Source organism: Callionymus lyra, chromosome 5, assembly GCF_982586985.1.
Source record: "Callionymus lyra chromosome 5, fCalLyr1.hap1.1, whole genome shotgun sequence".
NCBI lineage: Eukaryota > Metazoa > Chordata > Actinopteri > Syngnathiformes > Callionymidae > Callionymus > Callionymus lyra.
The window spans coordinates 20256606-20273599 of NC_141822.1; the positions used below are offsets into that span (position 1 = coordinate 20256606).

Below are 16994 nucleotides of genomic sequence, written 5' to 3' on the forward strand. Positions count from 1 at the left end.
GGGGCCGTCAAGCAAAAAGAAAGACGAAAAAAAAGGACATGCGTCATTAGGACATTTCATTTATTAAGCTAAATAAGCTGCAATTGTATTCTTGTATAGATGAGTTTGTTTTTCAAAACATTTCTTCAATTAACTTAAAAAAAATGTTTTGAGGGATTAATATATACACAAACAATTACACACAAAAAGGAGGGAAGTGTTATGTGAAAATGTAAATGAATAATAAATACAAAAATACATTTGTTAATGCATTAGAACCATTTATACATGATCAAATTACAAGGGCCGCATAAACACAGTCAAAGGGTCGAATATGGCCCCAGGTGTGATCTAGAGTAAGTCAGGAAAGTTGGGTTTTTATTGGTTGCCCTTTAAAGTTTCAAGTTTTGGGGGGAAAAATACAAAAAAAAAAAAAGGATTTGATTAAATGTGTTGCAATGTTCATAAAGGTTTTTACCTCCATCCGATCTGTTTTTCCTCACTTTTTTTATTTTTCTTCTTCAACTCCAGCCCCACGAGAGCCGTTCTTCGTTCTCATTGGCCACATCATCTCTCGGTGACAGGTGGTTGGCCACGCCCTCCCTGCCCCCTCAGGTCGGTCGGACCTGTGTGAAGGAGGGTTCTTCTAAAAATAATGGCGTGTCCGATGAAGAGAGCCGCTGCTCTCCACCTCAACGTGTCGTCAGGAAACCACCTGTAGGCATCTTTTGACGGGAGAACACGGACTTCATGAGACTTTTATGATGCGCCTCCACTTGTGTTCGCTGCAAAGTGTGTGACAAACTACTGGGACTGTAAGAGCTGGACGCGCCGTGCCATGTCTTTACTGTGTGTCAGAGGTAGGTTTTTTCTTTTTTTCTGTGTTTTTTAACTTGTCCTGACAAATATATACTTTAATCTGATAATCTCAATAAAAGCTCTCAGAGAGTGGTTTTGTCGACAGATCTCCCCCCTCATGAAAACACGAGTCCACTGGTCGTGATTTATATGTATTTTTAAAACCCAAAAAACTCCTGTTAAATATATCAAATAAAAATAAAAAACAACTAAAACTACATTGTCCTTTTCTTTTAAATCAAAATACAGACATTAGTTAGTGTCAATAATTGAGTATGTATCCGAAAGAAGTCGTTTGATGTCTACCATCTGGTCAAGAAACGCTCACCTATGACGTAGTGAATTTGTTATTTCATTAATCGATAAAATGTTCACATCATTGTTTATAAGCCCATACAATAAATGAAACACAACCTTGTTGTACAAGATAAAATGTGGTTTCATTATTAGTGTCTTAATGATGTATATCAAATAGTATTTTTAGACAATACATCTTAATTCTAGTACATTATTATATCAATTAAACTCATAAAATACAGTTTATAGTTTTAAATGAATTGCTTATTTATGCATTTATTTTCTAACTCATAATCACCGTGTTGTGACTTCTTCAAAGAGATGAAATTAAGATGTTTGTTTAGCTGAAGTACCAAACAAACACATTTGTCAGACGTGTAACACCATATTAAACTTTAGTGAAGGAGTCGTGTAAATCGCAGACACGTCTTTAATTTAACAACTGAATATAATGGTTAACTTCAACTTTATTTGAAGAATTCATAACGCATTGAAATATAACCATCGTTCGAAAGCCATGGATTATGTAAGACTACAAGAAAATGTTTCACTTCATAAGTACACAGGATAGGGCAGAAAAACACGAATTAATCCGTTTTTTCTTTGCAGGCAAGTTGTTTCTTACAGGTTTTTCAAAGCACCGGCTGTGTGAAGTTTATTTATTTATTTATTTATTTTTGGGTGGGGGCAAGGGAAAGACTCACATTTTTTGATGCAACAAAGCTTTTTATATAATATTAAGCTTTAAGTCAAGATGGAATTGGGTCAAAGTGGCAAGGGTGACCTTTTTGTTAATAGGTTTTTATTCAGAGTTGAGTCCAGTATGATAGAACGTGGATGAGTATAGATAGAAAGACATCTGTTGATAGACACCTGTGCCAAATTAAATCTTTTGTTCTATTAGTCTTTCACTGAAACAACTGAGAGTGAACGAAAATCAAACTAGATGTTGTTTGAAGAGTGAAAAGGGAACTTTAAAAGGTGCTTTCTTTTTTCATTTTGACCATTGCCATGCTGAAACCCTTTAAGGTTAAAATAACAGGCATGAGTTGTTGTTTTTTTGGAATCAAACCAGAAAGGAAGAACTCGCCTGCTCCACAATAAGAATTGAATGTGATGTGGACATGAACTACACAACATGGATTCAACGTCAACAAAAGGAGACTAATTCAAATTGTATTTTTAAAGCTTAAAAGTTGGATTCTTTTACCTTTTTAAAAATTATTATTATTATTTTCTGTTTGCAACATGAAAGAAAAATATTATATTTGCATTTTACCACCCAAGACCATGGGATTTTCATACAATATCTGTATTCTGTATGTTTGTTCCTAAATATCATGATATTTTATCAACCACATTTTGGGACGCTACCCTCATCATATTTTATACAAAACACAATGTAAAATAAAGTTTCAAGTTTCTCAACATAGATACCCAGTAGAAAAAGTTATTTTACCCATTGGGGATCTCAAATTCATGTGGAGAAAAAAAGAATAAACGCCAACATCTGTATTTCCCATTGTTATTTAATTAAATTCCAGTCAATAAATAAATGATGAAGATATTTTTCAAGTAGCCTGACACAATAGTGTCTGATGTATCCAAGCCATTTTAATAATAAGAATAATGGGAGTATTTTTTGAATAATAACTATATCTACTGCTTCCTGGTGCTTTTGAGGACTGTATATTGTTGTATTATAACAGAGCCTTTGATGAGTAAGCGTGTGCAGCATGCATTAATTGATAACCCGGCAAATGAAAGCATGGAGCCCAGAGATAAGAGCAGAAATGCCTACTTGGGGTCAGGTTGGTGTGATTAGCTGAATACGTGAGTCATCCTCTGGTCATACGGCTTGACAATGTTGCTAATATATTGTTACTCAATATGAATACATCTCCATAGCAACATCATTATATAACATATTAGTGCTTGTTTTTTTAGTTTGAAGAGGACATGTGAGGTGGTCTCCCGCTGGCAGTCATGTAGGGCTGAAAGGATCCGTGTGGCTCACATGGTTTCGATCATGAGGCTGACGTGCGTTTACATGGCTTGAACACGTTTGGATTGATGTGGTCAATAAAAGGGCAACAATACAGAAGTTGTTTTTTTTTTACTGAAAATACAATCTCGGTCTCAAATCTGATGTGTCAACATCAATCAGAGAGGGAGGCCAGGGAAAAATACAAGTCACTGTCCAAACAGGATTAACGTTTATTGGATTTTCCCAAACTGATTCTGAGTAGTCAGAAATTCCAAATTTGATTCTAAAGATAAGTTTTTTAAAGAGTGATTTTATGAGACTTGTAGAAGTGTTTTGGCCACTGACCTATAAGAGCATTCAATTGTTTTGACATTTTTGTGACTGTATAAGTATATTTCTAAGAAACTTGGACAAACGGTTGTTTCTAAGCTTCAAAACTACTAATACATTCAGAAATATTTTATTTAATATCAGGCGTAATAGGGTCGGGGGAGGAGGCGGAGTAGATTTGGCCTGAATACCTTGATGTCGTATGAATTACTTCCGGTAAATTATTTTGGGGGAATTTACAAACTTGTGCAGATTACAAGGCACACAGTGAAAAAAAAACACTCGTACACACATGACTACAAATTGAATCAACTTCCGTATGGTTTTGGACTGTGGGAGGAATCTAGAGTAAACCTTGAGACCCACACAACACAGGGAGAACATACAAACACCAAACAAGGCTACAGGTTGCCTCAGTCTGGATGCAAACCATCAACCTTCAGTGCATCATGTATATTTCACAATAAGACAAACTTTTCTTCCCCTTTTAAAATGTAAATCGCAGAACAACGTAGAACATTAAAGATACAATAGTGGCAACTTGCCTAGTCAGCAAATTTGCATGGCTCTTTGAATTTGCAAAAAGGCAAATATCAGTCTCTAGGTAGATGTTTAAACATGTCTTCTGTCATACCTTCATGTTAAAAGGCATCTAGCCAGTTGATGCTAGTTTTAAACTAGGGTTGTGGGGTTACTTGAAAAAATATTTGGATCCCTTTTAAGAGCAGAATGTCTAGATACTGGAGATTGTGAGGTGCATTCCGGAAATATTGGAACCATCTGACGTGTTGTTTTTTTGTTGTTGGTAGATTCAGCATTGAACTACATTCATTACATCACATGTATGTTTTGTTTTTAAGTTGAATTGCTATGGTGGAGTTGTGGAATTATGGGTGGAAGAGTCAGGGTTGTCAGAGATGGAGAGTGCTTAGCGATTGGAGGGTAATCCCCAGGCCATCTGTCTCTCTCTCTCGCTCAGCTCGGTCTCTTTCCCTCTCAAACCCTTTCTGTCTCACCCCACCTCGTCCTGTCTCTCTACTTGATCAATTCCAGAATCCAGGACAGAGTAGAAGTGCATGTGTCACTGCATTTGACTGCGTTAGTATATCTAGTGAGGGTGGTTTACAAATGCACAAACAACTGCTATTCCATACCCTTCACTTTATGATTTTGTCCCTTTTTTTTATTTCTTTACCATGATTGATAGCTGTCAAATTAAAAGTCCAGGAATGTACCTCTTCAATAACAAACATGAGAGAATTTTTATTTAATTGTATTGAGAATGTGGATTTTGGACACTTTATAGAGTTAGTGTAATAGTTCCCTAATTATGGTTCATGTTTACAACCCAATAATATAAATAGTTATTTTGAGATGGACCTAACATTTGTATGCATGTTTTATTCTGTTTCTGAGACTTTTGGTGGCAAACATTTTTAAAAGTTGAAATTGAATAAGATTCAAATTATTCCGAGCTTGTTGACGACCTGACTGAGGAAATAGTTGTAATACTTTTCCTGGAAAGTAATTGAGCTGTAAACTATGCAATACAAGCATAATCTGGAAATTCAGTGGAAAGAGAAAATAAGACTTTTTAACTTAGGTGACCTTTATAGAAAGCTTAATTACCTCCCTGTAACACCATGGACAGGACGTGATAAGCATCAGTTTCCACACTACAGTTACATTCCCTCCAGCTACTCCCAGTGTTTCCTTCTGACACTAAAAACAAAAGGAACAGGAATGAACGGAAAAGGCAGTGAAAGCAAATGGTGTCTTTCCATTGTTTCCAGGTGGGAAACTTGGATGAAGTGCTCAGTATTTAGGTTTTACTGAATCACAGAAACACTCTTAGATGTAATGAAGCATGAAGAGACTCAAACGTATAAGTTGACATTTCTAGTTTTCTGAAGAAAAAAAAAAGAGAAATCAGTCTCTTTTGTTCTTCTCCCATCACTCGTCCATCTGCCTTATACTGCTCTAGAGGGATTTGGCTGATTCTACATCGGCAAAGCAATCACAATTAATCCTCTCTTAAGCACTCCCCAATCCCATAAATGATATTGTATGGTTGAGAGAACTAAGGTTAGGCAGTCTAAATATAAACCAAACACATTATGCCAACATGTTCAATCCCATTTTCCCATTTATTGTTGTATTAAAAAAAATGATATTACCATGTTATCCAAATGTATTACATTTCCTTTCCGTTTCCTTTTTCTGTTAACGAATGGCCGCTGGGTTACGTCATCAAAGCTTACGATATTACTTGCATACCTTTTCTTTTCACGTGGGGTCAGTACAAAGTTCTATATTATGTTATGTCACATGCGTTTATTATTATTATACATTTTAAAAAAAAAAAGGGAAGTTTGTCTCTGATGGTCTGCTCTAATCAATTCATCATTTTACTGTTTTTCAGTTAAAAAAGCAAAGCTCCAAGGAAATCCAGGTGAGTCAGTCCTTATATTTATTCATCTTTGATTTCATTCTTCATGATTCATTTCATTTTCTGAATTAACTTAGTTCAGTTTTGTAATTCTTTTTGTCGACTAAGGATTTGGGTTGTTTAAGAATGAAATCATTTCGAGTTCTTATATAATATAATATAAGTACATTTTAATGTAGTGACACATGCTGAGCTGATCATCTTCGTCTTAAAAGACACACCTAAAAACCTCCAAATACATCCATGGTGCTCGTTCGTGACGGCCATCTTGTAATGAAGCCTCGACATTAGCAATTCTTCCAAAATACATTTAATCATTCTATATTTTAGGCTTTTTTTTTATTCGGAACAATTTCTCATGTCATGTCAAGACTTTAATTCAAGGTGGCCAGTATGGAGGTATTTGAATGTTTTAAGTGTGCCATTTTTGGACGAAGACGAAGACATGTTGCTACGTTATAATGGACGTACATTTTTTCCTATAACTCTAAAAAGAAACAGATTTCTTTGAAAGTAATGCCAACCCTTAGTCGACCCGAGGGTGAGTAGAACATGAGTAAAATTTAAATTAAACTATCAAGTTTTTTTTGTTGTAAATCTTATGTATATATATTTATTTGGGTAAATATTGATAAATATCAGATCATTATCACTTATTGTGTATTTGCACGGTCATTGATTCTAACAAATGCAGTGTGACTTTGCTATTTCTTGCCTGAGTGAGCATTTGACTTAAGATCCCGAAGCTTATTCCCTCCCAGACAGGGTTAATTGATTTTGCGTTATATAACATTGTCCTCATTTGCCGGGTCATCTTTAGATCACTTGCAGGTGAATCCCCACACTCTCCACCTGAGTTAATCGCCGGTGTTTAGCTTACACCAAACCCTTTTTTTAAGCCCTGTGACGTTTCTGGCTTCAGCATACACAGTACATTAAGAGTAAGCTCTGGATCTGTCTGTGACTTTTAACTGGTTGTCAGGTCAGGTCCCTGTGTTTTGTTTTTTTTCCGTGTACACTACATCAACCCATTTTTTCCTTTTGTAGTCTTGTGATTTGTTTTGCTGCAGGCGCTTCTGCTGTCCTCGATTAATCTATTAGATTTTCTGATTCCTGTCTGTGCCGGCCCCTCCCTCGCCCACACCACATTACGTAGAGCACCTGTTGCAAAGCAAACATCAGTAGTAATTTAGTTAAGCCTACTTTAAATATCAGCCATTAGTTGGAAAAAAAATACATGGCTGCACAGCAGGCACAGCAACATCCAGAAGTCTCCATGGATTTACCTGCCATCTATGATATATGACTTGTTCATTGTTTATGGATAATTTAACTATATTTTCTTATAAAAAGGCTTTAATGCAGAGGTGGATTTATAAATGCTGCATACATTTTATTGTAGTATTTCAAAATATATATTTTGCAGCTGTAATGAGAGATGATAAGTGTCAGGAAGTAAATCGCTTTCTGCATCTGTTTACTTCCGATGTTGTCCTTTGGTGGGTCCGTGGATTATCATAGTCGGCCTAAAGTGGGTGTTTGCCGTGCACTTTCACCACACCTTTTGTAAGGGGACTTCGACGGAATTTTTGACTTCCTGGAAAAACCTGTGGAGAGCCATTCCGGGAGAATACAGAAGTGTGGCATGAGTCAGCGGCAGCTGTCCATATTTCTGCTGAAGTTAATAGGAGCTTGATAAGAGGTACGGTTCTAAGAACTAGGTCTGGCTGATGTAGACCTTGAGAGGGAGAGATCAAATGAATAAAAATCTGTGTGTGTGTGTGTGTGTGTGTGTCCTCTGCTGAATGCAACTTTGATGAGTGCCTCTAAATTGGAAATGTCAGTCTTGCATCCGCCTGAGTAATCTTTTGAAAAATATGGCTCTTCGTGTCAATAATGGATGATGAAGATGGGTCTTGGGGACGAGTGACTTCTTCGCAGGAAGGGCAGTGCATCTTAAAACACCAGTAGAGCATGTTGTCTCGCTGATTCTTCCTCCTCACCAAACAATGACTGGACTCACTGACTCACCTCAAAGTGTGCTCTCGGATATTGCAACATGTGTGGAACGTTGACTCCAGAACCAATTCAATTCATTTCATAATCCAAGGAGGTTATTTCGTCCTGTTTGTCTGTCCGCCCACAGATTAATACAATGCAATAGAATCTTTCGTAAACTAGTGGGACAAGGAAAAGATTATTATATTCTGTGTGATTACATCATGTATTTTGGTATTTAGTTTTGAAGGTTCTGACGTTCTTTTTATTTTTTACTGTCTTTGGGTCAATTTATTAATTAAATAAGAAACTACATATTCATAGTTATGGTAGCAGCATGTACCTACTATGTATATGTAACGCAAAAAAAACAAACCAAAAGGATTTAGGAAATTGCTTAGAAATGGCACACTTCCTTCCTGAGAAGGAAAATACAAAAATATAGGTTGAATAAGTATGCATTGCATTTAAAATAATTAGAAATATACTCTATATTCTTTAACATTTCACAAAAGGTGAGTTTTGTTCATATTGTTAAGATGTTTAATTGACACACACACACATCAAATTCCCATTTTTGAGAAGTCCTAAATAATGGATGAAACATGCTCTGACAAGTTGGTGTAAATAATGCATTTCCATACTGTGGAACATAAAACATAAACAGATTTGTTCAATAATACAGACGTATTACTGGATGTTGAGATGACGCACAAGTAAATGAAGCACTAACATCCAAACCTAAAGTAATGACCCAAATGTGTGCTGGAAATGCATGAGTTGAAACATATAATATTAATAATGATAATTATAATTGTATTTTTAATTATTATTATTATATGCATGTGTTTGTTATAAGTTGAAGTTGCTTCCTTTATTTTCTAAATTCATTCTCTTTCCTGTTGTCTTGAACCACCTCATTTTTTTCTTATGCGTCATCGGTTATTAAAAACAAATGCAGAGGCTTATAGATTATAAAGTGTAGTATAGCCATCCAAGTCATATAACCAAGTACATGCAGTTTTATTTAATTTTCTTACTCAACAGTGAGTAAGAGTCATTTGAGTAACTACACGTATGACATCCATCCCAACAGTTCAGCTTGATTTATCTGTAGAAACCCCCTGACATGCACCCACGACCACTAAGTGACTTTAATCTAATCTATACATCTTCTTTTACCCAGTCTATTAATGGTTGCTGGTCTAAGTATGGCACAGGACTTGGACTATCTAATTAGTGAAAGGTTTGAACACCCCCCTGGCTTTCTTTTTGTATTCTGGTACTGTTGTGTTTTTAAGATTTTGTAATGGTAACTGGATACTAATTGGGTCAGTGGACTGAAAGTGGAGAGTGCTTTCAGAAACCTCACTGAGGTTTCTATTGTTTTATCTTTACGGCCTAATCTCATTTCATCCTGTAGTGCTTAAACAATTGTACATCCTGTGTTATTGGAGTGTTGCCGGGGTCAGCGTTTTATTGTCTCTTTGTAAAAACCGTTGTGTTTGCTTATCTGGCTCTTCTGTCTGACGTATGACATACAGGGTAACTGTTTTTGCATGTTGCCTTAGCAACCAGGACAATCTTTTTTTTTCTTCTCTTCTCGTTATCTAGTGGCCAGCACACCAGATGTTTTCTTTTTTTTTGTTTGTTTTGTTTTCATTTTACCTTCGCACTCCATAATCTCATTATGCACAGTAGTTTAGACATTCTTTCATCCATATTTGAAGTCCAACAGAGAGTAAATTAAGTACTTAAAATGACTGTCCAAAAGGCAATTTACCCTTTTTATATTGAGTTTAATTCTTCGTCCAGGTTTGAGGAAACGAAAGTACAGATAATACAAGTTAAAAGTACATTTGTTATAATGTTTTCTTTCCTATTCCTTCCTTTTAACTTTGAGGAGTAGTTTCAGATCATCATGTTTTTTCTTCCCACTGTTTGTTTTACTTAAGATCACTTGATGTTTGTATTAAGCTTGACGTCTAGAATAACGTTGAGCTAAGAATGACAGAGCTGGCACGTGTTACTACTCTCATGCACCACAGTCGGAGATAGGAAGTGGTGGCTGTGTCAGGCCGTCTAATCCCCCTTTTTTTTCCTCTCCCCTCCCCCAAACTCCACCCAGCGGTGACAGCTGGCGCAGACAGGACTTGGGCTAGGAAACACCATTCTCACCAGGCGATGTTTACTAGTGTCACTCACTAGGTCCTAGAGTTGCATAACGTATAAGTGTTAGAAATGTAAAATCATATATCCCGTTGTATTCGTATGAAAACAAGAACAGGTAACTCCTATTATATATGATATAATAATTCAATATTTCCTATTTGATTGTACAAATACTGACAGAGACCTTTCTTTTGGGCTTCGGAAGGTCACTCGTGTCCAGCGCAGAAACTCTTATTGTAGGACTGCAGGGACATTTCTTAGTTAATTAATAGTGAAGATTGTTTTATTTCTTGATTGATTTTACTTTAAAAAATAAAATAATATATTTGTCTTTACAGGTGGATATCAATTGTCCTTTTAACACTCTCGCTATATTCCAAAATTGAACTATTACCAAATTGGGCCAAAATCCTGATGGATGTAGTTGCAAAGTCATGTTATCAGAAAATAAATAAACGGTGTATACATTTTTTTTAAAATAAAACTCTCCACAAACATTAATAATGGGAGAAGGAATGGCAGTTTTGTTAGTGTTCCTGCTTGATTTACAAATGTTTTAAAATATGTGTAATTGACTTGTATGGCTTCTATCAACTACTTTCTTATAGAAACTGTTTTATTTTTAAAAAGCACATCATGTGATTTTGGTGACAAAAATATTTGTTTCTAATGAAAATAACTAAACCGTGTATAAACCTTTTTAATAAAATTCTCTGAAAACATTTATAATGGGAGAAGGAATGGCATTTTTTGGTAGTGTTCCTGCGTGTTTTAAAGGATGTGTAATTCACGTATATGGCTTCTATCAACTGCTTTCTTAAAGAAACTATTTATTTTAAAAATAATTTCATTTTGGTGAATGACTTTTTTTTTTCCAATGAAAACAACTTAACCGTGTATAAACATTTTTAATAAAACTCTCTGAAAACATTGATAATGGGAGAAGGAATGTCAGTTTTTGGTAGTGTTCCTGCTTGATTTACAAGTGTCACATCATGTGATTTCGGTGAGAAAATTCTCCAATTGTTGTGAGACTTGATTAAGGTACCAGGACCTTAAAATGAACCCAACCTCCTGTCACTGGTAGCTAAATGGTTGACAAAATGTGCTTTTGTTCAAGCTGTGAAAGTTATCAAGCAGAATTGTGGAAGTTGTTCTATTCATTTTATTGTGTAAAGTTTATTTATAAAGTTAAAAAATAAGCTAACAGAAGTTCTGAGTGCTTCACTTTTATATTGATGGTAAAGAAGTCAAATCCAAATCAGTAACTTATAATACTATACAATACTATAAGGGCATTTACAGTGCATCGTTTAAATGGATTAACCTTGTTGTTTCAGACAAATACAACACCTATGTGACACTTAAGGTGCAAAATGTCAAAAGCACGACAATCACAGTCCGCGGTGACCAGCCGTGCTGGGAGCAGGACTTCATGTTGTAAGTATCACACTTTTACATAACATTAATGAATGTAACTATCCAAGGATTTCTCCGATTGTTTGATTTACGAACTGTGGTTTGTATCTTAACAAGATGTGTATGAATGTGTTTTATTATCATTATATGAATTATGTATTGCTCAATGTGGGTCTGGGAGAACATTATAATCCCTGGACAGCTTTATTTCGGAGAAATGATGAAGACAAACACCACATTTCCGTCTTGTAATTTATTGGTTTAATTTCCTCATTTCAATTTCCATGTGAAAGGTCCCCATGGTGACAGAGGCTGTAACACGCATGAATTGTTTGTCTTTCAGAAACACCCTTGTCATGACATTGTTTGTATTTCCACTCCTCAATCAGTCAGCCACCAATTTAAGAGTTCTATCAAACTTTTATCAATAAAAAAACATGTTTCTTAATGAGACAAACCGTGATTAATGATGTTAAAATGTACTATTATTATTAAAATGATCATTGTTCCCTCATTAACCGACCTGGTTTGTTCGCTGTTGTCTGCACCTGGAGATTCTAAATGAGCTTCATTCTCCCCCTTTTTTTTTTTTGGATCTTCATATTAAGTAATCCCTTTGATTATTTGTCCTCTTTTTAGCCGCCATTTTAAAAAGCTATGAATCGCTCCAAATTACAATATGCAAATCCTCCTGTTGTGCTGCTCCTTTCAAATAATTAATCTATTTTTATGCCGTCATCAAGATGTTTTTGAGCCTTTTGAATTGGATATAGAAAGGAAACGCAATGCCGGGGAGGAACGTGACATCTTGTGTGTGACAGAGAAAATGAATGTGAAACTATTAAAGAATGACACAATAAAATGTTTCAGGTGTCTATAAAAAATGTAATTAAATCTAAAAGTCTTAAATCTGTGCTCACATCCTTAGTGTACAAATTAATTTAAGATCAAAACTATATTTTATAATTGAATGTATTTTTCTCCAGTGAGATCAACAGGTTGGACCTCGGTCTCATCGTGGAGGTGTGGAACAAAGGTCTCATCTGGGACACAATGGTGGGGACAGCATGGATCCCCCTTACATGTGTACATCATTCAGAGGAGGTAATATCAATCAATTAGTTTATATTCGATTGTGTTTAAAATAATACAATTATTATATATTTGAGCAGGATGGCTCAAGGAAAACATCAACACAATTTCTTTCTATATTTGTGTTTGGTTGAATTATGTTTTAGAACAAAGTTAAAATAAACACTCTCCCAAATGGGAGAAATATTGCATAGCATTTCACTATATATATAATTATTATTTTGGTTTTTATGGTATACAGTATATGCATTGTCCCTGTTATTTAATTAAATTTTTTATGCATAATTTAATCATCTATTTAGATTTGTTATTAACCGTTTTAGTGATTACATTTTCTTAGTAATTATTGATAACAATACATTATAATTTATCTTTTTTTTTTTTTTTTAAATAGTCATTTATAAGCATCATCCTTTATTTATGCTTTGTGTAAATTGGCTTCAGACTGATTCTTAAAGATGCATTTTTTTCTGATTCTTCTTTAGGAGGGATCTGGTCAATGGACTCCCTTGGATGCTGAAGTCCTGATGAAAGCGGATGAGATCTATGGAACCAAGAATCCAACGCCTCACCGAGTCTTGCTGGACACTCGCTTTGAGATGCCTTTTGGTAAGAAATTTTTCCGTATTAATTTATTTTATTTTTTTCATATTTGCCTGAAAAGATTAATCAGTTTGAAAATCACACAAAATTGTCATGCTCGGGAAACAGTTTCCCGTTGCTTTGTTTAAGTTATAAAGTGCTTTCTTGAACTGTAATGATAGCTTTTTCCAACATGACCAGTTATCTCAGGTTGTTTTGGATCATTGTAGCTTCTAGAAGAGTATTAAGGGGTTTTTAGGGGTATTACTTTTCTGATCTTTGGCAATTTGGTGAAAGAAGGGATTCAAATGTATGTATAAAACATCTTCAATGTTATACAACAATAAATAAATATATACAATTAAGGTTCAGTTTAGATTATACAGACTATACAGACTATCACATTTACATAGATTTCCCCTGAAATCCACACCCAAAATTATAGATGTACTGTCATGAAATATAAATCTGAAGCATGTTGATCCTTACAGAAAATGTGTGTGATTATGAAGCTTAGCGGTAAAAGCAGGCATCTGTCCACTGTGTGGATGCAACCTTTCTTCTGTGGTAAACATATGCCTTTCATTGTGGCAGGAGGTCACCATGACTCTATTCAACCTGTGTGCTGCTCAGTCTTTGAAGACATAATCATTTTGAATGCCCTTTAATGTGTAAAGAGCAGTAAATATCATCCAAATATGATTGACAGTAAAAAGAATACAACAGTTATATTTAATATCTTCACCTCAAGAGACGACAAACATGAATGATAAAGAAGATAAAACACTATAAACTGCTCATTTTCCACATCGTGTATCACTTATAATTTAACTTGCTGAATTAAATGTATTTATTGATATTTTTTCCTAGTAGAACATTGTCGTTTTTGATTTAATGGTTACATTAATGTTATTCCAGAAATCCCAGATGACGAGGCACAATACTGGACTGGTAAACTGGACCGCATTAACACCATGAGAATACATGATGAGGTAAAGAAAAATGTATATTAAATATTTTCTCTTTCATTCTTATTTAAATAAATAATCTTAAAATGTTGTTGGTCAAATGTTTTTTTGCATGATGAATTGTTAATGATAGTAATGATTAATACATGTTTCTCCTATCTCACTCGGTTCAGGATGATGGTCAAGGCCACATGCTCCCTCTGGCTGCCTCCCAGTGCTGTAAGTGTCACTCTCTACCACTAGATGGAACTAACTAGCTAGATTATATCATGAGAAAAACATCTTCCTTTTTTTTTTTAAGTCTGGTGCCTTTTGATATAGGATGTTAAACCTTACTTGCAAATATTTGATGATTGAGTTTAATATATCTAAAGATCAAGTCATACAGATGCTCCTATGAGTGTACATCTCTCATGTTACGTCTGCATTTTCATCAGGCAACTATTTTGGATGGACTGAAACTCTGAGTATGTAAAACAAACTTGGATTCAATGATTTCCCGGTTCCTTCTCTTATGCTCCCTACATTTCCAAATGCATTTAATCATTTAACCCTATTTCTATCCGTAACCTTTTGGCCTTATTTTTACCATTATATTACCAAGATATTTGCCATTGTATCACACAAATGCCAATTGTGTTGCTCTTCATGTCATGTTTTTTTTTGTACCATCTCAATGTCTATTTTATTATGGAATCCTAACTGCACTTGGTCCAGTAATGATCATGTTGTGTGATTCATACACAGCACTGGATGACCAGGACAGTGCGGTAGATGACCGGGACAGTGACTACCGCAGCGAGACCAGTAATAGTCTGCCACCACGTTACCACACAACGGCGCAGCCAAACTCATCCATGCACCAGTATCCAATGAGCTCAAGGCCACACCACCATCCAGATTCGTGCACAGACTCGGTGCACAGCTTTGACTTGGACTACAGGGATCAGAGAGGAGCCAGGTAGACACAAACAAAACCATTGAGATTCCAGATGATTATTCTTCATAGCATGATCACTTTTGTTTACAATTTTTTTCACCATTTTTACCATTACACTTCTTTTTCTGTTTTGTTGCTTTGTATACTGAGAAATGCTTGCTGTGATTCACATTATTATTTAATTCTTTCTTTCTTTTTATCCATCTTTTTCTTCTTTCTTCACCTTGTTTTTCTTCCTTGCCTCCCATCATAAAATGTCTTTCCATTGTGAATTATTTAACCCCAACTAGATTAAACCAAAAGGGGAGGGTCCGTATTATTCCCGTAGACTCAGGGATGGGGTTTGAGGATTGGGAAACAAAATACAAAAGGCGAGGCAAGCCTCAACTGAGCGACTTTTTAGATGAAGACGAGAACAACATTATTCTTCGAATGGGACGAACTGAGCCATCAAGCATCCCAATTAAACAAAACAGTCATCAAAGTGGTTTCCTACCTTCCACCTACCCTCGCAGCTATGACACCATCGATCGCAGGAGGAAGAAAAAGATTTGGGATCCTCGTGGGTTGCTTAATACGGATGCAGACAAAACGAAAAGTGATACATATCCCTCTGACCCAACGTTGTTTCATGACAGAAGAGGGGAAATGTTTATGCAGCAGGTAAAACAGATGCAAGAAGAGGAAGAGCGAATGACAACATGCCTAACGCCACAAAAAGATGGGCTTCTATACAAAACTAGAATGTGGGCCAAAAACGAACTTGATAGCACTTTGGAAAATTATGTAGCCTACAAAAAGCAAGAAGAAGCTCGGGTACGATCACGTTTTGATTTTGATTTGGTAGATTCTAATCCCCAGTGTTCACTAAGAAATTATGACGATATGGAAGACATTGATTTTCCAGCAGATGATTTTCACTCAGAGCTTTCATTCAAAGGACATTTAAAAGAAAGGTATCCTTACTCCTATGACAGTATGGAGAATTGTCACAGTTTTCCAGACAAAAGGGGTGGAAAAAACAAAAGTGGTGGATGGATAGGGGACGCGATGCTCTCTCCAGTGGAAGAACCCAGTGATGAATATGTTGACCCCATGGATGAACTTCAATGTCTCGTAGAAACCGTTTCAGAATATCTGGCGGAAAAGGAAGAAGAAATTAGCAAGTATGGCTCCCTTCCAAAATCAAGTAAATCAAGACTTTCATCGCAAGCTAGCATGAGAACAGATTCACTGGGAGAGGATCCAAATAGCTTGAAGGAGAAAAAAGGAGAAAACGACCCAAACACTTCCTCAAATCAAGGCATTGCAGGGGTGAAAAATGCAATGAGCTCCCTGTTTAGCAATCTCACTGACAAAGTTGGTGTGAGCCCGAAACCAACCGCCCCACCAGCCCCATCTACTAAATCTTCACAATCTGGAATAGCTAAACTGTTTTCTTTTGGTCCAAAATCTTCAAGTCCAGCACCAGTTGCTGTAGTATCGCCCGTAGAAACGCCTCAAAATGTCTTTAATAACTTTCCTAACCAGCCACTTCATGATTCCAAGACACAAGTTAATAATAGTGGGTTGTATCTTCCATCTTTGGATTCGCATCCTAGCCGAAGTGCTTCTGACAGCCATAAGTCTCCTGAAAATAAGGGATTTGGAAAATTCAATCCATTAAAGCTGTTTTCAGGTGGTGAAACGGTAAATTCGACTGAAAAGATCGAGCCACAATCAAACTTTCCTCACCAAGATACCAGGCAAACAACACTTCACAAAGATAAAACGGCACCAAAGAACGAGGCTCGAGGTTCAAACAATGAGCATCTGTCATTGGAAAAGCTCAGGCAAAATCTGGACAAAGCTGAATATGGGAAAGATACATTTAATAATTGCAAACAAGAAAGTGTGGTCACTGAAAGACCAAATGATACAAAA

The 16994-nt window shown here is 35.8% G+C and overlaps 1 protein-coding gene across 1 annotated transcript in view; it reads left to right on the plus strand.

The window, feature by feature from the left end:
* Window positions 1–663: 663 nt before the first annotated feature.
* Window positions 664–16994, plus strand: part of unc13bb (unc-13 homolog Bb (C. elegans)) — a 46650-nt gene continuing 30319 nt past the window's right edge. Inside the window, exons 1-8 of the mRNA XM_087791366.1 lie at window positions 664–839; window positions 5874–5903; window positions 11411–11510; window positions 12476–12593; window positions 13067–13190; window positions 14082–14155; window positions 14305–14350; window positions 14879–15092. Coding sequence (XP_087647492.1) covers window positions 818–839; window positions 5874–5903; window positions 11411–11510; window positions 12476–12593; window positions 13067–13190; window positions 14082–14155; window positions 14305–14350; window positions 14879–15092 — 728 coding nt within the window. The 5' untranslated portion in view covers window positions 664–817. The remainder of the gene's footprint in view (window positions 840–5873; window positions 5904–11410; window positions 11511–12475; window positions 12594–13066; window positions 13191–14081; window positions 14156–14304; window positions 14351–14878; window positions 15093–16994) is intronic.